The following is a 25,760-nucleotide window of genomic DNA, read 5'->3' on the forward strand; positions in this document are numbered from 1 at the left end:
TTTTGAGTGCAAAACTCTTCAACCAAACTAAGTTTTTGGGTTCTGGACTGCAGATTCTCCTCATCCCTTCTGCCCTGAGCAGAACTCAGATTCCACTTTGATTCCATTATCATTATGGTTATTTTTCTTCAGTGGGTGAATAAAGTCAGGTTGAATCCCTTGCTTCTCCAGGGGCCTTCTGAAAGGTCCCTGTCAGTGTTCCCAACAGACTGAAGCCTGGTTCTCTGTCTTATGCTTCCCTTCATTTGATGTGTGCACCTAGAGAGGTGCAAGCAGGACCACCTAGAGCCTGGGGCTAAACGACCTGAACTCCTTTACAGGATCACAGAATCCCAGACTGGTTTGGGTTGGAAAGGGCCTTTAAAGGTCATCTGGTTCAACCTCCTTGCAGTCAGCAGAGGCATCTGCAACTGGAGCAGGTTGCTCAGAGGAACCTGTCCAACCTCACCTGGAATATTTCCAGGGATGAGAAACATAGAGATGAATTTTCACTTTGAGTGTCACAGAACAGTGAGAGACCTCTAGAGCTCATCTAATCCAATGCCCCTGCTAAAGCAGGTTGGCCTGGATCAGGTTGCACAGCAATACGTCTGAGAAGGTTTTGTGCCTGCAGAGAAGGAGACTCCACAGCCTCTCTGGGCAGTCTGGTCCAGTGCTTTACCCTCAAAGTGAAGAAGCTGTCCCCCTCAATGTCCTTCTTGGGGTGAGGGCCCCAAAACTGAAGCCAGTATTTGAGGGTGTGGGGGGACAGCCACTGCCCCGCTCCTGCTGGTGACACTATTGCTGATCCAGGCCAGGATGCTCATGGCCACCTGGGCACACCCTGGCACGTCTTCAGCCTGCTGTTGATCAACACAGAATCACCCAGGTTGGAAAAGACCTCAGAGAGCATCAAGTCCAACCTACCCCAGGCCTTTCTCTGCTGGTCAGCTTTTCAGGCACTCTTCCCTCAGCCTGCAGCATGTCACAGGGTGGTTGTGACCTGAGTGCTTTCCTCACCCCAAGAAGGACATTGAGGGGGTGGAGTGGGTCCAGAGAAGGACACCAAAGCTGGGGAAGGGTCTGGAGAAGAAGTCCTGTGAGGAGCAGCTGAGGGAGCTGAGGGAATTTGGGTTGTTCAGCCTGGAGAAAAAGGAGGCTGAGGGAAGACCTTGCTGCTCTCTGCAGCTCCTTGAAAGGAGGCTGGAGCCAGGTGGGGTTTGGTCTCTTCTCCCTGTTAACAGGACAAGAGGAAATGCCTCACGTTGCACCAGGGGAGGTTTAGGTGGAATCCCCATCCCTGGGGGTGTTTCAAAGCCAGAGGGATGTGGCACTGAGGGACATGGGTTGGTAGAGTCAGAGAGTGGTTGGACCTGATCCTAAAGGGCTTTTCCAAACAACACATTTTGATGACTGTGGTAATGTAATGCTGCTCTGTGTCACCCTCCCCACTGCTCTGACAGGTCCCACATGTAGCCAAGTGGCCCTGCTCAGCTCGGGGATGAGTGACATTCGTTCCATGGCTCTGCTGGAGCAGATGAACCTGCTGCACTCTCCATTATGGGTAGCAGTTCAAACACAGGCCTTGCTCCAGGGGAATAGCTGGAACCCATCAAGAGCTCAATTCAGCATCTAAGTGCTTCACTTAAAAGTCATAATTGCTCTTCACAAGCTGTTCACTTGGGGGGTTTTTGTGTTCTTAATGAACCCCCCTAAATCTATTGACTTGAAGGTTACAAATCCTTGGCCTCCTTTTCAGGTGGCACAGGCAGGTGTGACAGGATGGAGGAGCTCTGCCAACAGGCAGGCTGTCATCTAACCTTTGTAAACTTGTCTTACTTAACACCAATATTTGAGCAGCTTTAAAGTCTAGCATCTGTTTCCTCACTGAGCCTGTGATATCCTGTCAGGCAAACAGCTTTATTGCTCTCATTTCAGGCTGCCTGCATGTGCTGGCAAGCTATAAATGTTGTAGCCACATCTGGGTAGGTTGTTATTATTATTCTTCACAATGAATGATCACCCAACAAACTCACTATAAATACTCACTCAACAGATAGCCACTTCCCAGGGTGAAAGCTCCAGCTAGCACCTGCTGTGTAAATGATGCATCTGTGAGACAGGCACCTTAGAGCTGTCAGGAGTTATCTTGAAGCTGTGTTTTGAACTCATTACACTTGTACAGGCAGGGTGTTATACAACTTTCCCAGGCAAGGCTCCCCAGGACACTACATTCATGCATTTGAACCCAAAGAGAAGAACTTTTCAGGGGTATTGGGTCCAGCTCTGGGCTCCCCAGTTTGAGAGAGGCAGGGAAGTACTGGAGAGAGTCCAGTGGAGGCCACAAAGATGCTGAGGGATCTGAAGCATCTCTGTGAGGAGAGCCCTGGGGCTGTTGAGCCTGGAGAAGAGCAGCCCCAGAGGGGATCTGAGCAGTGCTCAGCAAGAGATAAAGGGAAGTGGGTAAGAGGATGAGGCTGGACTCTTGTCAGTGGTGCCCAGGGTCAGGACAAGGGGCAATGGGCACAAACTGGAGCCCAGGAGGCTCCATCTGAAGAGGAAGAGAAACTTTTTTTGCTGTGTGTCCCAGAGCCCAGAATGGTTGTGGAGTCTCCTTGTCTAGAGAGATTCCACACCCAGCTGGCCACTGTGATCCTGCTGTGTGGGCAGTGGGGGAGAGGTTGGCTGGATTCTGGGAGTCAATGCAAACACAGCACACGAGCACTTCTGGGTCTGACATCCTCCATCTGTTTGCTGGGAAAGATTTGAAAGCAGGGTTTTCTCCCAGCCTTTGCAGTGCTAGGGGAGAGCTGGTGCCTGGTAGCCTGCTAGTCTCAGAGCAGCAGGGTAGTGGCTGCGGTGGGCCAGGCACTTGTGCCTGTCAATGCAGAGACTGTTGGCTTTCACTGCTATTGCCTTCTCCAGCTCCATCCTGCTGTCCTCCAGGTTCCTCAGAGACTCTTCAGATTCCAGCAGCTTTTTCTTCAGGGCTTCAATGGTCTCTGTTAGTTCTTCAACTTCATTGATCAGCCTGAAGAGAATCAACAGTAAGCAGCTATAAAAGGAGCAGAAGGCAGGTGGTGTTCCACCTTCTGCCCCTGCATGGGACACTTGTACTAAGAACTGTAGGACAGAAGTTGTTAGGTCACCCAGTTTGGCTGGATCAGCATTTAGTTAAGCTTAGTTCTTGGTATGAAAGTCTTAGAAAAACTGGTATTAAAGACTGACCTGGCTTGAGCTAGACCAGAACTGATTCTGCTCAGTGATGTCCCTTCCCAGCTCAGGCTCTGCTCAGCTCAGGCACTTGCTGCAGCTCAGGGCAGCTTTGCACAGCCAGGAGCTGCTTCTAGCAGGCAGAAGCTGATGGGCAGAGCTCCTGCCAAGGGCTGGGCTGCAGAGAGCCTCTGCCTGAGACTTGCTCCTCTGCACACCAAGGGCACTGCCACAGCTTGTGCAGGAAGCCAGAGGTGGCAGCTGTGGGGAGCAGCAGACAGGACAGGTGACCCTCCACTGACCAACAGGGGATTGCATCCCAGGGATGGTATCTTCAGGAGGAATCACCAGGGTCAAGGCTCTTCTTCACTGGCCAGTGTCCCAGGAGGACTCTGTCCCTTCTGTCTTTGACCCCAGTCCAGGAGTTCCTGAATCCAGTTCCAGAATCCAGCTCCTGCATCTAGGTCCCATGTGCTGCTGAGTCCAGTCTGGGATGTTGCCCAGCACCAGTGGTGCCAATGTTGCCCTCACTCAGGGGTGGGGTTCCATATTGGTTTGTGTTTCTTTGTCTGCTTCATGGAATTGTTCTTCTTTCCATCCCAGCTGGTTTAGTTTCCATCCCACCCCACCAGTCTGTCTTTCTTCTTCCCCTTCTCTTCTTCTTAGCAAGGGCAGAGCTTCTGTCAATCACCTGGTGGCAGTGCTGACCCTCAACAAAGGTGGTGGTTGCAGCAGAGATCAGAAAAGAGCCTTAACTTTAAAAGCATCTAAGCTTTTAAAGCAGCAGCAGCAGCAGCACATCATTTAAAAGAAAGGGCAGCACACACTTGGGAAACAGCACATCACTTCAGCTGAGAGTCAGCAAGCCTGAGGTGCTCCACTGCACTCTGCCTCCAGAGCAGAGAGGTGTTTATTTCCTGGGAAAAGAAGGTCCCTCTGTGCTCTGCAATCCAAGCAATGCAGCCAGTGTAAGCCTGGCAATTAAACACATGCTCCTTCAGCAGAGGGCTTCCATGGGTCCTGAAATCCCATTAAAGGCAAGGCACAGGCTGGAGAGCTTGCACATGGATGGTTTGCTGAGTCAGGGCCTTAAATGAGTGTGCCTGAGGTGACCTAAAGCACCTGGATTAGCTGTAACCTCTTCCTCACTGCACAAAGACCAGCCTTGAATCCTGAGCACCTTTGCTAGCAGGGTGTTGGAAGCGAAAAAGCTGGTTCCCTGCTTCTCCTAAGGGAAGGAGGAGAATCACTTACAAAGCTTCTAATGAGATCAAGACTGACAAAGGTGACACTCAGACCTTTCATTTGAAAGGATTTGATGGCCTCCAGGATTAAAATGGATTATGACTGAAATGAAATGCCACAAGAGGGCTGCTTGCAGTACTGAGCAGTTGTCTCAGACTCTGGAGGATGCTTAGAGCATTCACATCCCCAGCACTTGAAGCACAATGATTTGGCACACAGTCCACCTTGTGGAGAACTTCTGCTAACAGCAAAAGGCTTGCAAGTGAAAAGGGCAACTTCCTCACAGTGATTTCAGTCAGTTGAATGATTTCTGATCAAAGCTAGCAGTCAAAGCTAAAGGCTCTGTGTTGCCAATAAAAGCCTGTAAAAGCTGCCTGGCATCACTTCTGGATGGAATGGACACCTTGGAGGAGTTTTTTCCATCATGTTTACCTGAACTGGGCTTCATCTCTGCAGAGCTCCACGTTGGGCCTGAAGGACCTGTCATACAGCCTGGTTTGAGCAACTTTCATTGGGGCTTCTTTGTCTTTGATGGCTTGTTTGAGGGCAGCAATGCTGGCTTCTTTATCTCCAATCTCCTTCAGCACCTAAAGGAGACACATAAGACACACAAGATCCACATTGTCTCTGTTCATGTTGTGCATTCACAGCCCCAGTGAATCACTTGAACAGTTTTTGAGCTCCTATTTGGCCAGCAAGCAGGAGAAATAGAAGGACAAAAGATCTTTCCTAGGAAGGTGGTGGAACACTGCAACAGGCTGCCCAGGGAGGTGCTGGAGGCCCCACTCCTGGAGACATTCCAGGTCAGCAAGGCCCTTAACCCTGAGCAACTTGCTCTAGTTAATGATGTTCCTGCTTCCTGCGGGGGGAGGAGTGTGAACTGGGTGATTTGAAAGGTCCCTTCCAACCCAAATCACTCTATGGAGTCTAAGGAAAGTGGATTTGACCTCTTAATTTCTACTGCTGCAGTGAGAACTTGATCTTTGGTCTAGAGAGAGACAGAAAATATCTTTCAGCCTGTTCAAAACCCCTTCCATGTCTCCTGACAACACATCCCATCTCCATGAATTGTTTTTAACTGTAAATGATCCAAACCCAAGCCATTGTGAAGGGGATTAGGAGCTGCTGGTCAGCATGGAGATGCATGGATTTCTGGCACCAGGGAAGGAAAAGGAAGAGACAGGAAATTCTGAGTCCCTTCTCCCTCACAATCACTGACTCCTGGCAAAACTGAAGTGCACCCAACTGCCATTACCCACCAGGTGCTAAAGAATGGCTGTCTTAAACACACTTGTCAGTGGCCCAACACAGAACTGGGAGATGCTCCACACTGGAGGAGAGGCAGAGGCTGAAGAGACCTCTTGTCACTCCCCAGGAAGCAAGCATGAAGACATCCCTGAAGCACAGCATGGCTTACACATCACAAGCAAGCTAGCCTGGGAAATCTGGCCCAAAGCTCAGCTCCTTGATCACACAGTGCTGGGGCTTAGTGCAGTCAGACATGGAAGAAAGTGCTTAGTTCTCCTCATGTTTTTAAGTCCCCCCTTGTGTTTAGAGAAACCAGCAGGTAAAGCTGATCTAGAGCCAGAACCCAGCTCTCAAGACTCCTGAGATACTACGAAGGCAACAGAATATTGTCTGATACCTGACAGGTACCTTCTAGGGACCAATCCACTGCGACCTTCTGAGAGGGGAGGAACCACTTACTCTCCTCAGGTGATGCTCCAGCTTGTGCTTAGCATCATCCAGCTCCTGGCAGCGCCTGGCAAAGGCCTGGCTCACAGCAGCCCCCTGCGCCCTCAGGTCCTCAGACACGTCCTGCAGGATGCTGGCGATCAGGGCACGCAGGTTGACGGAGGCTGCTCTCTCTCGCTCTGCCCTCTGGATGTTGTCATGACTGAACCTGGCCCATGTCTCTGGGGTTGAGGCACTGCAAGAAGAAGGGTGCACACATAGGAACCTTGCTCATTTGTTCAGGCTGTCCTTAAGAAGACAGAAGGTCAAGGGGATTTCTCCTGCCCCTCTGCTCTGCCCTAGAGAGGCCACAGCTGCAGTACTGGGACCACTGCTGGGCTCCTCAGCTCAAGGCAGGCAGGGAACTACTGACTGGAGGCTGCAAGGATGCTGAGGGGCCTGGAGCATCTCTGTGAGGAGGAAAGGCTGAGGGCCCTGGGGCTGTTAGCCTACTCACCTCTCTTCAAACTTCACTGAACTGGGGTGGAACTGGATGTTGGTGCTCTGGTTACTGTATCTCCCACACTTGTCATCGATGTTGTAGGTCTCAGCTTTGTCTGACCAGTCCATTTCACAAACCTCTTTGTGATCTCGATTCAGTCTGGAAAGCCATGAGCAGCACCCATCAGCAGGGGAAATCAACACAATCACACAGCCATCACAGAGGTTCCTGAAGCTAGGCTCTCAGCTTTGGGCTTTCAAAGAGCAATGAGAACATAAACTTGCATTTTCCTCTCAAAAACCTTAAGCACAGCCTCTGCTACAGCAATCTCCTAGGAGGACAGCAAGCCTGATGTGCTCACCACCACCCTGGATCTTCAGTACTGCTCTGTGCCTACTGAAGGCTTAGAGCTCTCCCAGGCTGTTGTTGGATTTTGAATGTTACACAAAACCCCCATAAACCACAGGGGATTTTTTCAATTGAACCACAGAATTCTTCTGGTTGGAAGAGACCTCTAAAGACCACCATGGCCTGAAGTGCCATGTCCACACATAGTGGCAACACCTGCAGTGACCACAGGAAGAACAGGTAGGAGGTTGCCCTTCCTAGGGCTCTTGCTGGGAGAAGGCATCAGAAGATTCATCTTCTTATTTCTCTGGTACATTGAGAGTGACTCAAGGTAAGAGTCAGTCTGGAGAAGAGAAGGCTCCAAGCAGACCTTACTGTGGCCTTCCAGTATCTGAAGAGGGCTACAAGGAAGCTGGAGAAGGACTTCTGAGGGTGTCAGGGAGTGATAGGACTGGGGGGCATGGAGCAAAACTAGAAGTGGGGAGATGCAGATTGGATGTGAGGAAGAAATTCTTCACCATGAGGGTGGTGAGAGACTGGGACAGGTTGCCCAGGGAGCTGGTGAGATATATTGACTGATGAGAGCAGACTCCAGGGGCCTCCAGGTCACTGCAGTGTAATTAGCATCACATCCTCGGCCTGAACAGCTCCTGCTCCACCACCACCACTCCTGCACCCAGCCCAGAGCACGTAGACAGTGTGATTTGCCCTGGGAGGTAGGAGTGCAGTGATCTTCAGAGTTTACAATGCTGCTTTGCTGTCAGTTGAATGAATCACATGTCACCCGATGAGTTGGAAGGACTCGGGATGACAAAAGCCACTTCTCAGCGGCTAACAGCAGATGTCACTGTCACCTCAGGAATGAAAAAGACTGCTGGCCAATGATACTACAAGCTGGTGCTAAATAGACCTAAAATGACCTTAAAATACTCCAAAAAGCAAAGCCTGGAGTCAGAAGACTCCTCTCACCCCCTAACTGAGGTAACAGAACTCAATTAAACCATTTTACCTTTATAGCCTTTCTAAAGACAAGGTTTCCTTTCCCCTGGTAGGAAAGAACAAATTGGAGCAGATGGGAAAAGAGCCCAAAGCTAAACCAAACCCTAAACCCAAACCCTCCAATATCAAGGTTGCCAGCAGTGAGCTCCTCCATACTGGTGCACTTTTGGATGCAGGCAGCACCTTTTGCAAAGGGCTTCTTACAAATGAAAAGCAAACACTGCACTTTGAAGTGCAGTGAACAGCCACACAGAGCCAGCAGGCAGAGGGAAGTTTCATCTCTTTAGTTCATGCTGACATCTGGTGGGAAAAAAGAAATCATCTTGAAAAGATCCTTTGATCAGACAAATGATTTTAACAGGGCCTGTACTGGGAATGTGTCAAAGATGTACCAAAGCAGAGTGATGTGCAGATGACACTGGAGAATCCCAGCTTGGATTGGAAGGGGTTGGAAGGGACCTCTGGAGATCACCCAGTCCAACCCCCTGCTAAAGCAGGGCACCCCCAGCAGCTTGCCCAGCAGCACAATGGCCAGGGGGGGTTGGAATCCCTCCAGAGAAAGAGACTCCACAGCCTCTCTGGGCAGCCTGCTCCAGCACCCTCATAGCAAAGGCTTTCAAGCAGGGTTAGAGGAGAGCCATGCCCTAAAGCCTTGCTTTACACTTTCCAGTCTTGGATTCCAGTAGATGCTGTTCTCCTATTTTCCAACACTAAACTTAAATGCAATACAAGTTCCCCATGAGCCAGCAGAGTGTCATCATGGCCAAGGTCAGCAGTATCCTGGGGTGCATGCAGAGTGTGACCAGCAGGTCAAGGGTAGTTTTCCTCCTCCTCTGCACCAGTGAGGCCACCCCTGGAGTATTGTGTCCAGTGCTGCATTCCCCAGTTCAAGAGAGACAGGGAACTACTGGAGTGAGTTCAGGGGAGGCCACAAAGATGCTGAGGGGTCTGGAGCATCTCTGTGAGGAACAAAGCCTGAGAGCCCTGGGGCTGTTGAGCCTCAGGTATCCTCCAACTCTACCATGCTGCTAAGCTTCAGAGTTTCAGGTTCCAATGGAATCCACCCAGCTCATGGGCCTGGCATTGGCAAGACCTTCACCCACTGGGCATTGTGCTCCTATGTGTCAGGAATTCTGTGGCTGTATCACTGAACTGCTCAGGTGTTGGGATCAAAGGCTTACCTCATCTGGTTAACAGCTTGCATCAAAGTTCTTTTCAAAAGCTCCTGGACATTTCTGATGAGTTCAGCTTCCTAGATAAAAACCATTGAGAGTTCTGTGATATCCAGAGCAGTGCACATGTTCCTGCAGAACAATCTGACTGCAACAGCTGGGGATAAAAACCTGGTTTATTATTTTTAATCTATTATTGCAAGAGAAGATTCTCTGAGGAGTCAGCAGATGCTCAGTCAGGTCCAGCTCTGAGGCAGCAGCAGGTATTGGATGTGTACCCCAGATGAAACACAGCACCTGAGCTACTTGCATGGCCTTGAAGAAGGGAAGAAGAAGGCAATATGCCTGTACAATACATCTAAAGCTCCACAGGGTGGAGGTCTTGAGGATGGGGCTGGGCTCTTCTCAGGGGTGGCCAGGGACAGGAGAAGGGGCACTGGGCACAAACTGGAGCACAGCAGGTTTCACTTGAACTTAGGGAAAAATTCCTTGCCTTTGAGGGTGCTGAAGGCCTGCAGCAGGCTGCCCAGAGAGGTTGTGGAGTCTCCTGCCCTGGAGAGCTTCCAAAGCTGCTTGGGCACTGTCACCCTCAATAAGCTGCTGTGGGTGACTCTGCTGTAGCAGGGAGGTGGGATGAGATCTCCAGAGGTCCCTTCCAGCCCCAGCATGCTGGGGTTCTGGGATCCTAAAGCTGAGGAGGACACTGTCTGCCCTGTGAGCACAAGCTGGGACACGGGAGGGATGTGCAGGGATGTGGAACAGCAGATCAGCTTCTCTGGCAAGATGTTGGCTTCCAGAACCTGCTGAGTCCTTGCAGGCACCTTCAGAGCCTGCTGCCTTGTTCTGCAGTAAGCATTTTATCTGCATACAAGGGAGGGGCTTCCCAGCAGACTCCTGCAGCTCTCCAAACCCCCACCTTGTCTGACACATGGTGCTAAGGTGCTGCTTAACACCAAGCTGTGGCAGGGCAGAGCCTTGCTGGCCTGCCCCCTTTGAGTGCCTTGGGTTAACTGAAAATGGCAGTGACTGTTCTCTGTCTGCTTCAGCAGGTATGGGGAAGCTGACATCATTTACACCCAATTACACCCTGCAGCTTTAATTTTGCTCTTAAATCTTCTTAGTCCAGAGCTCATTTTCCCTCTGCTGATGGACAGAAATGAGGGGCTGCAGAATTCTCTCACACATGCAGTGCTGCTGCAGAGGTTCATTTCCTCTGAGTTACAGGACAGTGAAAGCTCCAAGTCAGGAGGCTTTGCCTCACCTTGATAATCAATTTAAAAGCTGAAGTTCCAGCTCAAGCTGATTTTAGCCAGAATGCTCATTTCCACCCAAGGTGATCACTATGGAATCACAGAACTGTTTCAGTTGGAAAAGCCCTTTAGGATCACCAAGTCCAACCATTACCTGACTCTGCCAAGGCTGGTGCTAAAGCCAGGCTCTCAGCACCACATCTCTGTGGCTTTTAAACATCTCCAGGGATGGGGATTCAACCACCCCCCTGAGCAGCCTTCTACAAGGTTTGTGAACCCCTTCAGGGAAGAAATTTCTCCTAATATTCCACCTCAGTCTCCCATGGGACAACTCTCATTCCATTGCTTGCTAACTGAGAGAAGAGACCAACCCCTGCCTGGCTCCAGCCTCCATTCAGGGAGCTGTAGAGAGCCGGAAGGTCTCCCCTCAGCCTCCTTTCCTCAGCCCCAGTTCCCTCAGCTGCTCCTCACCAGCCCTGCTCTCCAGAATTCTATTCTATTCTATTCCAACCTTCCCCAGCTTCAATGTCCTCCTTTTGGCACATTCTAGTCTCTCAATGTCCTCCTTGGAGTGAGGGACCCAAAAATGAAGCCAGTACTTGAGGTGTGGCCTCACCAGTGCTGAGTATGGGGGCACAGCCACTGCCCTGCTCCTGCTGGCCATGCTCTTCCTGCTCCAAGCCAGGATGCTCTTGGCCTTCTTGGCTACCTGAGTAGTTGTTCAAGGGAATTTAGTATTTGAGGCTTAGATATTAAAAAGAGCTTTTGTATATGAAAATCTAATTAACTTTGCTGGTTTACATCAGTGACAGTCATCCAGTGACAGTCATCCAATGACAGCCACTGAGCATACTGATAAACTTCATTGCCAGCACATTGCTGGCACTGGGGGATCCTCACTGGTTTTGACCAAACAAATGAGGGGGTGTGTCCCTGCAGTGCTGGTTTCTTCATCACAGGAAAGCAACAGGGGCCCTTAAAAAGATCATTTTATCCTACATGGAAAAGGAGAATCGTGGCTGGGAAAAAAAATTGCTATTTTTCAGGCTCTACAAGAGCACAATGAAACCAAAGATAAAGCTGAAGGTATCCTTTGGCCAGCACTTTCTTCAGGGAGGAAGGATTATGATGGCTGAGATGTCAAAGCAAAGGTTTGCAAGGATTCCAAAGGGTCAGGAAGGCACAGCACTTGGAATTATAGTCATGCTGATTGATTATTTGGGTGTCTGATAGTCAGTGTCCATGTAAATCAAGAGACAGCCACTTGGCTGTGAGGAGTGTGCAGAGGCTTACAGGAAGAAAGCCTTTCCTTTAGCAGCTAAGGTCTCTGACATGGAAAGAGTGAAATAATGCACTGATCAAGAGTTCCCTGGTGGAATGACCTAAACCAAAACAGGGAAGTGGATTCTTTGATGAGGAGATAAGCAGTCAAATGTGACATTTAAAACCGAAGAGACAACCCTCAGAATTAATGGCAGTCTGAGGCTAGGGAGAGTGAATAAACAGGGGGGGATGACAAAGAATTTTCCACATCTATCTACTAAATGACTTTCCTTAACTTTTTGAGCTGTTAAAAATTCAGGTTGTGTGGCTGGGAGGAGCTGTGGTGCTGGGTTGAAGATGAAGATCCTTTGATTTAGGTCCCTCAGTCCTGGCTGTGCTGTTGTTAGCTAGCAGGGTACAACCCAGGTTGCTTCCTACTCATACCTGTGGCTGGCTTGTGGGAGGAGGTCCACATGGCCTGATGTGGGAGAACATCAACACAGCATGAATGGCTGGCAGGAACCACTTGCTCACAGGAGCAGGAACTGGGAGTCTCATATACTGTGTGGGGAGGTTCAGACTGGGTAGAAAGAAGGCATCTTTTACACTGAGGGTGGTGAAAGCCTAGTCCAGGTTGCCCACAGAGGTGGTAGAAGCCCCATCCCTGGCACCATTCCAGGGCAGGTTGTTTGGGGCTCTGAGCAACCTGCTCTAATTGCAGCTATCTCTGCAGGCTGCAGGAGGGTTGGACTGGATGAGCTTTAAAGGTCCCTTCCAACCCAAAGCAGTCTATCACTTTATGAAGCCATGACTTACACAATGCCTTTTCTTTGCAGGGTAAATTCCATCAAGAAGCATGGCAAAGAGAGCAGCAGGCAGGAGCACAGCTCTCCCAGGGTTTATGATTCCAGCCATCAGATTGTGGGTGGTTCCACATCAAAGTCCTGGGGGAAGAGCCTGGGGCTCAGCCAAGGTTACAACAGATGACTTTTCATGTAGTGTGTGCACAGTACTGGACTGGGAATTCATTTGAAGGCCCAGGCTGCAATAAGGGAGGAAAAGCGTGTCAGAGAGCTTCAGTGCTGGAAAGCATCTCTCCTTCAGAGGACAGCATTAACAGAGGTTTGCATTTCTTCAGTTGATGAGAGGACTTGGTAGATGAGATGTCTGGGGGGGGGTTCTCCTCATTTTTCACATCTCCATCTTCATGTGCTGCTTATTAAAGTGAAACACTGTCAAATGTGAAGTCGTCTTGGCTTCCATTCAACTGTCTCCTCCACAGTTAATACTACTCCTAAAGCTCTGTGCTGAGGCATGGCTGTCAATTAACAGGGAGAGAACATTTCAGAGCATAGCATGCCATTTATTTTATTACAGTATTTAATGTTTATGATGCAAAAGTTGGATTTTCCTCAGACCTAGTGATAAAACCATCCCAGTTCATCGCTTTCTAAGTGTCTAATTAATGGTGCAAAGAAAACATTGAAGAGCAGCTGTTTGTGCCTTTCATGAATGTACAAATTTAGCTGTATTATAGCCTGCATTTTTGCAGCAGGGACTTGTGGATGTCAGCAGTGGGCTAAATACAGCAGCCAGGGCTAGGATGACAGAACGAGAGAGGAACTCGGAGGAGCTGGGAGAACCCTGTGAGTGAGGCAGTGCAGTCATCCTTGACTGCAAACCCAGCTCCATCCCTCCATCCATCAGTCACAACACAGCTGTACTGCACATCACCCCAGCAAGCTGGCTTGCAGAGCTCCCTGGATTTAGCCCCTCAAACAGAAAGCTGTTACTCATTACAGCTGTGGGTGGAAGCTGGTAGAATCATAGACTCACAGACTGGTTTGAGTTGGAAGGGACCTTTAAAGGGCATCTAGTCCAAACCCCCTCCAGTCAGCAGGGACATCTGCAACTAGAGCAGGGTGCTCAGAGCTCCAAAAACCCCAACCTGGAATAGTTCCAGGGATGAGGCACCTACTACCTCTCTAGGCAACCTGGGCCTCCTTCCTCCTACCTAATCTGAGTCTCCCTCTTTCAATTTAAACCATCACCCTTTGTCCTGTCACAACAGGCCCTGCTAAAAGGCCTGTCCCCAGTTTTCTGGCCACCCCCTTTGGGTATGGAAAGGCCACCAGAAGGTCTCCCTGAACCTCCTCCACACTGAACAAGCCCAACTCTCTCAGCCTGGGCTCACACCATCAGCACTGTGGTCCATGTCCTGCTGTGCTGAGGACTCCAGAGCTGCCCCAGCACTGCAGGTGGAGTCCCAGCAGAGGGGAAGAATTCCCTCTCTCCACCTGCTGCCCACCCTGCTGGGGATCAGCCTGGGACACAGTTGGCTCTGGGCTGTGAATGCATGGTGCCAGCTCACAGCCAGCTTTTCATCCACTGAGAATCCTTTCAAACTCCAGGACCTGCAGCTGCTGAACAAAAGCTCTGCACTCCTAACTGAGGTGCCTGGGTGCAGGACTGCCCTGCTGCCCAGCGGTTCACTTGGTGAAGGGTTTGTAAATGGTGTTCTGTTGTTCTCCTTGCCCTGGCTCTGCAGCCAGCAGGAACACATGCCTACATCTGTAGCTTTTCTCCACATTTCTCCACTTTAATTTAACACAGTTGACAGGATCTTGGCTAACCCCTCTGTCTTCAGCAGCAGGGAATAGCTGGGGCTGACTTCATTGTTGAAAGAAACCCACAGCAAGTCAACACTCTGAGCCTAGGCTAAAAAAATGACATAAATGTAAGTACATCCACTTACTCCAGAGCCATCTCTGGCACCCAGCTAATGAGCCCAGGACACTGGGCACGGGGAAATAACCTTGGAGCGCTGCAGACACGCAGCTGAGCTGTGATTTATTGACAGCACACCACCACGGGGCAGGCCCTGTGCTGGGGCTTACGTTTTCCATCTGAAATGCTGGCACATCACCAGAGCAAAGTGTCACTACCCTGCTGCAGAGGGGATGCAGAGGAGACCTCGTGCAGGTTAGGAAGGTCACAGCCCTCTCTGGAACACAGGCATACACTGCTGCTCATGAATTCAGGTGTTTGCAGTGCAGCAGCACAAAGCAGTAGCATTAAGCCACCCTGAGTGATTCTGGTTTCTTTTTTCACTCATCAAATATCCTTCTTGACTGGGAAAACAATTGTGTCCTTCCCCTGCTGCTTCTTAACCAGGACTGCATTAAGAGGAGATGAATGTGCTCTTAAGTGGAGTCAATGAACTTCTGAGTAACAGCTGATTTTACTGTGTCTGTGTGGAGCTTTCACTTACATATCCCCATCCCTCACTCCAGCAGTGGCTGTATCACAGTAAGGGATCTAACTCTGGCTCCACACTGCAAAGCAAACAGGACAGATGAGCTGGAGCCAAAACTCCATAAAAGAAATAGATGGAGTGCCAAAAAAACCCACCCCAAACCAAAGAAAACAATGAAACCCCCCAATATTATCTGCTTGCATGAGACCTCCCTCAGAGACACATCTGTTCCTGTGTGAGTCACCTGAAGTGCTTCCTGCTAGCAGGCAATGCAAGTGAATGTCCTGCAGAGATTCAAGCCTGCTGGTGTTTGGTGCTGTCTCTTTAAATGCCACCTGCCAAGGGGCTGCTGGAAGATGGCTATCTCAGCAGGGTGCTCTGGGGACAGGGAAATGTTCTTCACTGCTGCAGAGAGAGGAAAGCAGGAACAAAACCTATGTACTAGGAGAAGCTTTTCCAGGACTATGTGAGAACAGTTCCCTCACTCAGAAATGTTCTTCCCTCAGTGGCAGATTCCCTCATGAGAGCTGGCAGGGACACAGCAAAGATACCAAAGAACAATGCCTGGGCTGCTAGCAGGAGAGGAGGAAGTGCAAAGGAAGGAAGATGTCCTAGAATACCAAATAACTGTGCAATTAAAGCTGCAAGGAGAAGAATCTGTTTGCTACCATGGATGACTTTTGGAAGCTATTTCTTCTTCTTCTCAGTCTTTTACATAGGAAGAGAATAAACCACTCCTGGTCTCCCAGGTGTGAAGAGAGCTGAGACCAGGAAGTGACTGGACAAGTAAGCACCACACAGAGAGAAGCATCTCACTACTTCAGTGACAAAACTTGCAGAGCTCCTCCACAGAGGCAAATCTTGTAGCACAGAGCTGCCAGTGAATGGAGCCATGAACTCAGAAATCTGTGCAGTGAGCAGGCAGAATTCACAGAAGAGCAGCTCTGAGTGAGAATGATCACCCACTTTTGGAGACAGTGAGACCTGTGAGGCACCATCTGATCTCTTGCAGTGAAGGAGGTACAGAGCTGCAGCTTAACCATAGTATTAGGGAACTGTTTAGGCTGGATCTGTAAGATCATTAAGTGAAATCATTAGTCCAACACTGCCAGATCACCACTAGACCATGCCCCTCAGAACCACATCTGCATGGCTCTATAACCCTTCCAGGGATGGGGACTCCACCAGCCTGGGCCAGTCCTCAACAACCTTTCTGGGGAAGAGTTTGTTCCTCATGTTCAACCTAAACCTTCCCTGGCACAAGGTGAGGCCATTTCCTCTTGCCCTGTTGCCTGCTGCTCGGGAGAGCACCCAAGCCCCACCTCTCCCCAACTTCCTTTCAGATAGCTGGACAGACAGAGAAGGTCTCCAGCCAGCTGGCAAGGCCACCAAGGGCACATTTTAACACCTCTCTACAAACAGCTGTGCCATAAAACCTATTCCTCTCTGAAAATGGGAAGGATTTCCTCTGCTATTACGTACTCCTCTTCATTCTGCACTGCAAAGGTCATTGGCATGGCAACAAAATCTTCATGTCTCCAGAGTCCATCTGCTGGGGCTGGTACACACGCCTCGCCTGAACTCACATCATTCCTGCCTGCTGACACCCTGCTTGGCTGCCCAGGCTCTGTCAGCATGGGCACACAACCCCCATTTCAGGTGATGAATTAGCAGCAGCAGCAGATGGACTCTTGAGCAATGAACAAACTATTCTCTGAAAGCAGGAATAACGAAACACAGCAGAGAAATCCTCACTGCTCCTCTAAAACATCAGCAGCTGAATAAAAGTAATTCCCTTCCCCCCTGCCCCCAAGTTCCATTTTGCACTGAATCTTTCAAATATCCTCTGCATTAACTCTCACATGTTTCTGTTGTCCACTGGAACAGCCTCTTAAATACTGGTTCTCATTCAGCACTTGTACACAGTCCCTATTCAAACTCATTGAATTTTGAATGGGATTGTTTGGGATGGACAAGACCTACAGATCATGGAGTCCAACCCTCACCCCAGCACCGCCAGGTCACCACCAAGCCATGGCCCTCAGCACCACATCCACACAGCTTTGAAACCCCTCTGGGGATGGGGACTCCACCACTGCTCTGGGCAGCCTTTTTCAGGACTTGATAACCCTTGTGGGGAAGAAATTGCTCCTCATCTCCAACCTAAACCTCCCTTGGTGCAACTTGAGGCCATTTCTTCTTGTCCTATCACATGTTACTTGGGAGAAGAGACCAACCTGCACCTCACTCCAGTCTCCTTTCAGGGAGTTGTAGAGAGCCAGGAGGTCTCTTCTCAGCCTCCTTTTCTCCAGGCTGGGCACCCTCAGGTTCCTCAGCTGCTCCTTCCCAGCCCTGTTCTCCACACCCTTCCCCAGCTTTGTTGTCTTTCTCCACACCTGCTCCAGCACCTCGATGTCTTTCATGCTAAATATTGATTGATATTATCATGCTAAATACTCTCATGCCATCAACTGTGTGTAAGCCTCTTCAATATTTTTCTAACAACAAATATAAATCATCTGGTTTAATCAGTAACTCATTGTGCATCACCTTCCAGTGTGTATTGGAGGCTGCAGGCAAATAAGCATTAATTTATTTGTGTGACACAGGAGTATGCATCATTCCAGAGTGAAAAATTACCCAGAATCTGTTCCCTGGGACATGCACAGCCACGATAATTACATCAGCTTTGAAGGTGTACTGCTGCACCTCAGTGACAGAAGTCAGCTGGAGTCAAGACTCCTCTGTGGGAGAGGAAGGATCAAGCAAATCTCAGGAGATGTCAGATCTCCTGAAGTCACCCTGTCAGAAATACTCTCTGTCTGTGCCCCCTCCCCTTCCTGGAGCTCTCATCTATGCAGGTGTCACAGAACTACCTTGTACTGTCCATTGTGATGGCCTGCAGGACATTTAAATTGAGAGATTGTGTTGAGACACTGAATGTAGTAGAGTGTTAGATCATCTCCTCCTCATGAACCCTGGCAAGGCTACAGCATCAGGAGTTAAAAGTAAGGGCAGAGACTGCCAGATTTGGACAGCTTGAGCATGGAAACAGGCAAGGAGCCTTTCACTGGTCCTGAATCACACAGAATCACACAGGATATTCTGCTTGTTGGGTGCTGAGCTTTGTTAAGTGTAACCTTGTAGAGAGGAGGGGACTTAAAGCCAGCTGGAGGCTGGAAGAAGTTGAATGCCAAGACAGGACACCCATCTTCGTTCAGGAAACCACTGCTTTGATTTGGTTTGGATCTGGTCTGAGAGGGGGATCTGCTCTCCTTTACTCATACTCATGTGATTGCAAATACTTTTTAAATGGAGGAGGGATTTCAAACAATCCTTCTTAAATCTGGGACTGGCAAGACAAGAGTCCAAGCAGAAGCTACCTTCATGAGCTGCAGTTACCACCTACTGAGCAAGCTGCCCATTATTTTAGAGCCCAGAACAGCACCAAGAGAGGCCTGCCAACAACCTTTAGCACCCTAACATCCTGCTCACCTTCAGTAATTCTCTCTCCACCTCATCATTGACCAGGTCTGGGGGCTGTCTCCTCTCCCGAGCCTGCAGGTTGTCAGTGGCAATGGCATAGGCCAGCTCGGAGGCATCGAGTGCCCTTTCCAGGCGCAGCTTCTGGGCTGCGAGCAGGTTGGTTTCTGCATCCAGGTCCTCAATCTCCTTCTGGAGCTCAGACTTCCAGAAGTGTAGGCCCTGCAGGCGCTGGCCCAGGCTGGCTGTAGAGGCTTGCTGGGTACGCTGGGCAGTGGCAGCAGCGTGGTCAGCCAGCTCCTTGGCCTCTGCTCGGCCATTCTCAGCCTGCTGGCAGCCAGACGAGGCCTTGTGGTACAGATTAGAGTTGCTCTGGAACCACTCAAAGGGGAGGTACTTGGCAGTACGGAAACCGGCTGTGGCCAGACCGCTGGAGGAGTCGGGCCCCGTGTTCAGTGCCAATTCGTACACCTTCGCGGGCAGGTCCGAGGCGGGCACGGTCTGCGGGGCCGGCTCCTTGGTCATCAGAACCGTGGGCTGCGCCATGGCGCCTGGCCTCCTTCTAGGCCGCGCTGCGTCCTCTCGTCGCCGTGGCAACGGCAGCAGCCAATGAGGAGGCGGGGACCCCCCTGGCGCAGGGAAACCCGCGGAGGCCGCGGGGGAACGGCAGCCACCAATCAGAGCGCGGAGCCGTCCCCAGGGCGCCTTGGATAGGAGGAGCGCCGCCGGCCTGCTCCCGCCTCCGAGCCGCTTGTTGCTGCGGCAACGGCGTCCTCGCCGCGGGGCCGGGCGGGGGTCGTGGCGGCGGCGGCGGCAGGGGGCCCGGGGAGGGAATCCCGGGCGGTCTCGGGAGTTGAGAAGGGAGGATTGGGCTCCTCTCTGCTGAAAGATAACTGAGGGCTTGCAGCAGGTCCAGAGAAGGGCAACGAAGCTGGGGAAGGGTCTGAAGAACAGGGCTGGGGAGGAGCAGCTGAGGGAGCTGGGGGTGTGCAGCCTGGAGAAGAGGATGCCGAGGGAAGACGTCCTGGCTCTCTACAGCTCCCTGAGAGGAGGCTGGAGTGAGGTGGGGGCTGGTCTCTTCTCCCAAGCAACAAGTGAGAGGACAAGAGGAGATGGCCTGAAATTGTCCCATGGGAGCTTTAGGTGGGACACGAGGAGCAATTTCTTCCCCACGTTGGTTGTCAAAGCCTGGCCCAGGCTGCCCAGGGCAACAGTGGAGTCCCCAGCCCCAAAGGGGTTTTCAGAGCCTTGTAGATGTGGTGCTGCAGCATATGGTTTAGTGATGACCTGGCAGTTTGAGGGCTGGAGTTGACGATCTTTAAAGTCTCTTTCAGCCAAAATAATTCTCTGGCTTCCCAACAGCAGCCTTGGTGCAGGTTGTGACATCTGTAATCCTCCTGTATGACTGTGGCAGTGAGAACAGAGTCACACTGAGAGCTCCACGCTGTATCCTGGATCCCCTTCATGCGGAGAGATTCCTCTTTCCCAATGGCCACATGGGCACAGCAACACTATTCTCTGTTGTGTTTATTTTAAATACAAGAGGATCCTGGCAAGACTTCAGCCCAGATCCTGGCTGGCAAGCAGTGGGGGCAAGGGGGAGCCCCTTGTGTGCTGCAGCATTGCATCTGCTGGTTTGAAACCATTCCATTTAATGAAAGCTTACACCCCCTTCCATTCTTAAACCCAAATATTTATCTTTAAGACAATTTGTATGGCTCTGGCCTTGCCACGGGTACTTGCCAAGTCCAGCTGCTGTGGTATCCCCTGTTTAATTTTCACTTGGGGAGAAAATTAATAAGCTGTCTATAGACAGATTGTGCTTGAACGATATTAAATGCTGGGCTGTGTGTGTGCCATCGCTGTGCAACAAGGAAAAAGGAAATGAAAGGAGAGGCTGTGAGCAGAGGCTTCTCTTCAGAGCCCTTGGAAGAAGGAAGGATGACGATGGAGAGCACAGTGGCAATAGAGGGCACTCTTGTCCTTGCACTGTGACAGGTCTTCAATGGCGTTTTGGGTTAGACGATAAAGAGGGAGGAAAAGCCACATGCACTGCAGCCTGCCCCGTGTCTTCCAGGCCACTCAGCTCCATGGGCGCTGGGGAGAGCGAGGCCTGGGCTGCATCGAAGTGCGGGCAGCAGATCACACACACAGACACACGCCCCATGCATACAGAGTGAAGGCTCCCCAGGTGCTCTTCACACTGCACAAACTTCTGCAGAAGGCACTTTGCTCTGTGAGAATTTGCTCCAAATCCACAGAAAGTCAAGGGGCATTTTCCCTCCAGGGTCTTGCACTCTTTAGAAAGATGAAGTGGTTGCCCCTGCTGGAAAAACTGCACTGACAGGTTGAGGGAGCTGGGGTTGTCCAGCCTGGAGAAGAGAAGGCTCCAGGGAGACCTAATAGTGACCTTCCAGTACCTGAAGGGGCTACAAGAAGGCTACAGAGGGACTGTTCCCAAAGGCCTGCAGGGACAGGGTGAGAGGCAATGGTTTGAAATGAGAGCAGAGCAGATTGAGATTGGATGTGACGATCAAGTTCTGCACCAGGAGTGTGGTCAACACTGCAACAGGTTGCCCAGGGAGGTGGTTGAAGCCCCATGCCTGGAGCTATTCAAGGTGAGGCTGGAGAAGGCTCTGAGCAACCTGATCCAGGGGAGGATGTCCCTGCTGCCTGCAGGGGTTGGTCTGGGTGACCTTCGGAGCTTCCTTCCAACCCAAACCATTCTACAGCTCACAAGATGCATCAGATGCAGGCTGCTGGCCACCAGCCCTCTGCTGCAGCTGGCAGCACATGCCCAGCAAAGGCTTCCTTCCACAGAGACAGTGTTGGAAAAGGAGACTCAGCCCCAGCACAGACAAAAAATCCTTCACCTTCCCTTGTGCAAATATCACTGCTCCTCCAATTACACAGCAGCAGTGGGTGATTTTGCTGCACTGCTGAAGTCACTGCCATGCCACCCTTTGCTTTCTCCTTGCTCTTCATTTCTGTTTCCCTGTTTCCCATGCATCTTTCCCCTAATGGCAGCTGTCCTACCCATTCCTTTCCTAATGCCTGCCCCAGCCTGGCCCTTTCTTCCTTTTTTGCCTCTTTCTCTTTCCTCTGCTTGTGGCCTTCTTTGCATGATGATCTCTGCAAGTACAATAGGTCTACAAGAACAGCCCTGCTGAGGCATTCAGAGTCCATGAGATGGAAAATACATTTTATATATATATATTTTTTTTTTAAATAAGGGCAGGAACAATTTGCTATTAAGTAGAATTTTTTTTTCTCTCTCTCTGTCTCTGAAGGTTTCAAATAATATTTCATGAGTGGTATCTTATCACAGCCCATTTGGTCCACTGCAAGGATGACTTCAGTGCAGTGTTATGGTTGTTAGCCCAACTGGTCAAGGTCTCTGAGGAGCTGACAGATTTTTTGAGTGTTTTCATCAGACTGGCTTTTTTTGGGGTCAGTCTAAGCCTGCTTTCAAGTGCTCACAGATGCATCATCTCCTAACAGGCTGCCTGTCACATTGCTGGAAGAAATAAAAGCCAATCCTGTTGGCACCTGGGAGATTCTGGAGCTGACAAAAATCCCAGCATGGTGAGGGCAGGAAGGGGCTTCTGGAGATTGTCCAGTCCAAACCCCCTGCTAAAGCAGGGCAGCCACAGCAGCTTGCTCAGGGCCACAATGTTCAGATGGGTTTGGAAGCTCTCCACCGGAGATGACTCCACAGCCTCTCTGGGCAGCCTGCTCCAGGCCTCCAGCAGCCTCACACCAAAGAATTTCCTTCTCCTGCTCAGATGGAACCTCCTGGGTTCCAGTTTGTGCCTTTTGCCCCTTGTGCTGTCCCTGGGCACCACTGAGCAGAGTCTGGCCCCAGCCTCTTGCCCCCCAGCCTTTATCTCTTGCTGAGCATTGCTCAGATGCCCTCTGGGGCTGCTCTTCCGCAGGCTCTCAGCCCCAGGGCTCTCAGCCTTTGCTCCTCACAGAGATGCTCCAGATCCTTCAGCACCTTTGCAGCCTCCACCAGCCTCTCCCCAGTAGCTCCCTGTGGACCCAGGAGGTGCATTTCAGTGAGGCAGACCCACAGCTTCAAGGAGCAAGCACACTGGATCGTTCCAGCAGCCACATAAACCGAAGAGGTTTTGTGCCTGACTGCCTGTTTCACACACCAGGATGCAGTGTGCAAAGCAGTGAACCATTTGGGGCAATTGGTGTGAATTTTTATATGCTGGAAGTAGCATAAACTGCAGGCCTGGGGGGGTCTGGGGTCTGAAGTGCAGGGAGAGCAACCCCTGGCAGCTCCACAGACAGTTCATCATGAGAATGCTCATTGTGAAGGGAGTTAAAAAAAATGAGATTGATTTTTCTCAGCAAGTCTGTCCTGAGAATGGGCAGCTCAGGCCAATGCCCCTCTCATGTAGCACATAAACTTTAATGTCCAACCTCTCCATTTCAGCTCTGCCTTTTCCCTCTCGTTGCAAAATGCTGAATTACACTTCAGTGCTGGCTGGTTATTTCCTGACTGTGTGACTGATTGCTTGCCTCTCCCTCTGCCTGGTTATTTGCTGGCATCCAGCACTTCAAAGCCTTAGCAGCCAGTCCAGCCACCCAGGAAAGTGGCTCAGCACTCCTTGCCCCCCCTCACTACATTAGCTGAGAGAGAGGAAACTTCACAATAGAGATGGGAAGTGTGAGTGAAGTGCTTTTGAAGCAGAGGCACCACATCTCCCTGCCAGCCAGCACATCCAGAGGACTTTTTTTCCCCTAGTATAGTTTGTCATCTTGTGCTCTGGGAACATCTTGAATAGCTGTTAATAATTCATATGTTACAGTGGCATATTAAATCACTTGACTGTCAGAAATGTTTTGAAACACAGGGGCCCTGGGTCTGCCCTGGATAAGGAAGGTTCTTCTCCTCCTCTGCTCTGCCCTAGCGAGGCCATGTGTAGAAGGTTGTGTTGAGTTCTGGGCTCCCCAGATTAAAACTGACAGGGAACTACTGGAAAGAGCCCTCCTAGCCTCCTTCCAGAGGTTAGGAAGATGCTGAGGGGACTGGAACACCAATGTGAGAAGAAAAGGGTGGGAGACCAAGAGTTGTTTAGCCTGGGAAAAAGCAGATTCAGAGGGGATCTGGGAAGTGCTGGCCAGATCTGAGCCATTAAAGGCACAGAAGCTGGATGTCAGGCTTTTAAATCTCACAGCTTCAAGGTTCTCTCTTGGGTCACCCTGATTCTCCATGTCCACACTGACCAGGACAAGAAATCTTTGTCTCATTAGCAAGGAGGTTTCTGTGAGCCCCATTGAGCACAAACCCAGTGAGGAAAGGCTGAGTGATCTGGCATTGCTTAGCCTGGAGAAGAGGAGGCTCAGGGGAGACCTTCTTGCTCTCTACTTGAAGGGAGGTTGTAGCTGGGTGGGGGTTGGTCTCTTCTCCCAGGCACACAGCATCAGAACAAGAAGACACAGTCTCAAGCTGTGCCAGGGGAGGTTTAGGCTGGAGAAAATTCTTCCCTGAAAGAGTTATTAGCCACTAGAATGTGCTGCCTAGGGAGGTGGTGGAGTCATCATCACTGGAGGTGTTTAGGAACAGACTGGATGGGGTGCTTGGTGCCATGGTTTAGTTGGTTAGATGGTGTTGGGTGACAGGTTGGACTTGATGATCTCAAAGGTCTTTTCCAACCTGGTTAATTCTGTATTTGTGTGTGAAGGATGGGGAATCCCTTCTCAGTGATTCCTTCTGTACAGAAGTGTGACTGAGACTTCCAAGCCACCTTAAACTCTTTTTTTCCCCCTCTGCATTTACCACCATGGAACATAACCACAGTGGAGAAGATGCAGTCTTGTCCAGTCTGTTCTTTGTGACGTTTGTCTTGTGATTCCTGAGAAGTGATTCTCACTTCCAACCTGCTCCTCTTCCTCAAGGCTTCCTGGTCAGAGCTGATTGATCAGTGAATACATTTTCCAGATGTGCTTTATTGCTTTAACTCCTTTCCTCCCTTATTTCTGAAAAGAAGCAGTGAGGGGGAAGAAATAGTCTGAAAATGAGGCACCAAAGCAGAGATTTATTGAAGGATGAGAGCAGGCTCCAGGGGCCTCCAGGTCACTGCAGTGCAATCAGCATCACATCCTCTGCCTGAACAGCTCCTGCTCCACCACCACCACTCCTGCACCCAGCCCAGAGCCAGGGCAAGACCCTCACCAGCCAAGACACCACCCAGAGGAGCTCAGCCCCAGCAGGGAGCCCCAGGCAGCACCCGTGGATGGGGTTGGAGGAGTCAGCAATGTTGGCCCTAACAGCCGGGGGGCCACCAGGCCCCCCGGCCTTTTGTCACCACCACCATCACCCAGTGCACACCATGGGGACTCCATGGGTACTCACCAGGGGTGAGAGGAGGATCCTCAGCCCAGATGGGCTCAGCTTAGGGCTGCTGCCCTTCCTGGGAGGGATTAAATAGGGGAGTGGGTGGGGAGGGCCAAGTGGCCACAGCTGGGGTGGGAGGAGACTCCAACAGAGCCCAGGTGCTGTGGGTTTGAGGGGAAAAAGGGGAAGGTGAGGGACTTTGAGGGTGTCAAGGAGTGATAGAACCAGGGGGAATGGAAAAACAACTACTAGAAATGGTTAGATTCAGATTGGCTGTGAGGAAGAAGTTGTTCCCCATGAGGGTGGTGAGAGCCTGGCACAGGCTGCCCAGGGAGGTGATGGAAACCTCCTGCCTGGAGGTGTTTGCAGCCAGGCTGGAGGTGGCTGTGAGCAACCTGCTGTGGTGTGAGGTGTCCCTGGCCTTGGCAGTGGGGTTGGGACTGGCTGAGCCTTGAGCTCCCTTCCAACCCTGAAAATTCCATGCTTCTAAAATGGACACAGCAGGGGGTTGTGGAGGGGACACAGCCTCCACTTGCCATCCCCCTCTGTTCTGGCCCACACTCCCTGCTCTCTGTCTAAGTCTGGTCCCTTCACCCCTGTCTCATTTCATCAAACCTGTTGCCACGGAGCCCCTGACCTTCTGAAAAGCCTGCAGGCCCTGCACCATCATTAAAATGATTTGTCTAATGCTGCCTGATCAAGATGGATTTCAGGAAGGAGAAAGTGCAAACTCCCAGAGCTGGTGGGCAATGCAAATAAACAGAGGGTGGATCTGGCACAGATAGCTGCCACTCAAACTGATCTCTCCCCCTGGAGGACCTAATCAAACAGGGGCTGCCTGCAAGATGGAAGACTGGGAAATGAAGCTTGAAATGATTCTTTCATCCATGCTGGAATGGCTCAATTTGTGCCTTTGTTTTGTCTGTGAAACAACTGCTTTTAAAAAAGCAACGCTAATAAACCTGCAAGTAATCAGTGTCAGCTGAATCTATTGATTTCATAGAGTTCAGAGAATGGTTTGGCTTGG

The 25,760-nt window shown here is 50.7% G+C and overlaps 1 protein-coding gene across 1 annotated transcript; it reads right to left on the minus strand.

Moving 5' to 3' along the window:
* Positions 1-2,778: 2,778 nt before the first annotated feature.
* On the minus strand, positions 2,779-18,930 carry TEKT4 (tektin 4). Its single transcript, XM_009897381.2, has 6 exons — positions 18,397-18,930; positions 9,142-9,212; positions 6,629-6,772; positions 6,145-6,367; positions 4,870-5,024; positions 2,779-3,010 (listed from the first exon to the last, which is right to left on the minus strand). The coding sequence occupies exons 1-6, from the start codon at positions 18,928-18,930 to the stop codon at positions 2,779-2,781; spliced, it is 1,359 nt and encodes a 452-aa protein (XP_009895683.1).
* Positions 18,931-25,760: the final 6,830 nt, after the last annotated feature.

The sequence above is a fragment of the Dryobates pubescens genome, chromosome 4 (genome assembly GCF_014839835.1).
Source record: "Dryobates pubescens isolate bDryPub1 chromosome 4, bDryPub1.pri, whole genome shotgun sequence".
In the NCBI taxonomy this organism is placed as follows: Eukaryota; Metazoa; Chordata; class Aves; order Piciformes; family Picidae; genus Dryobates; species Dryobates pubescens.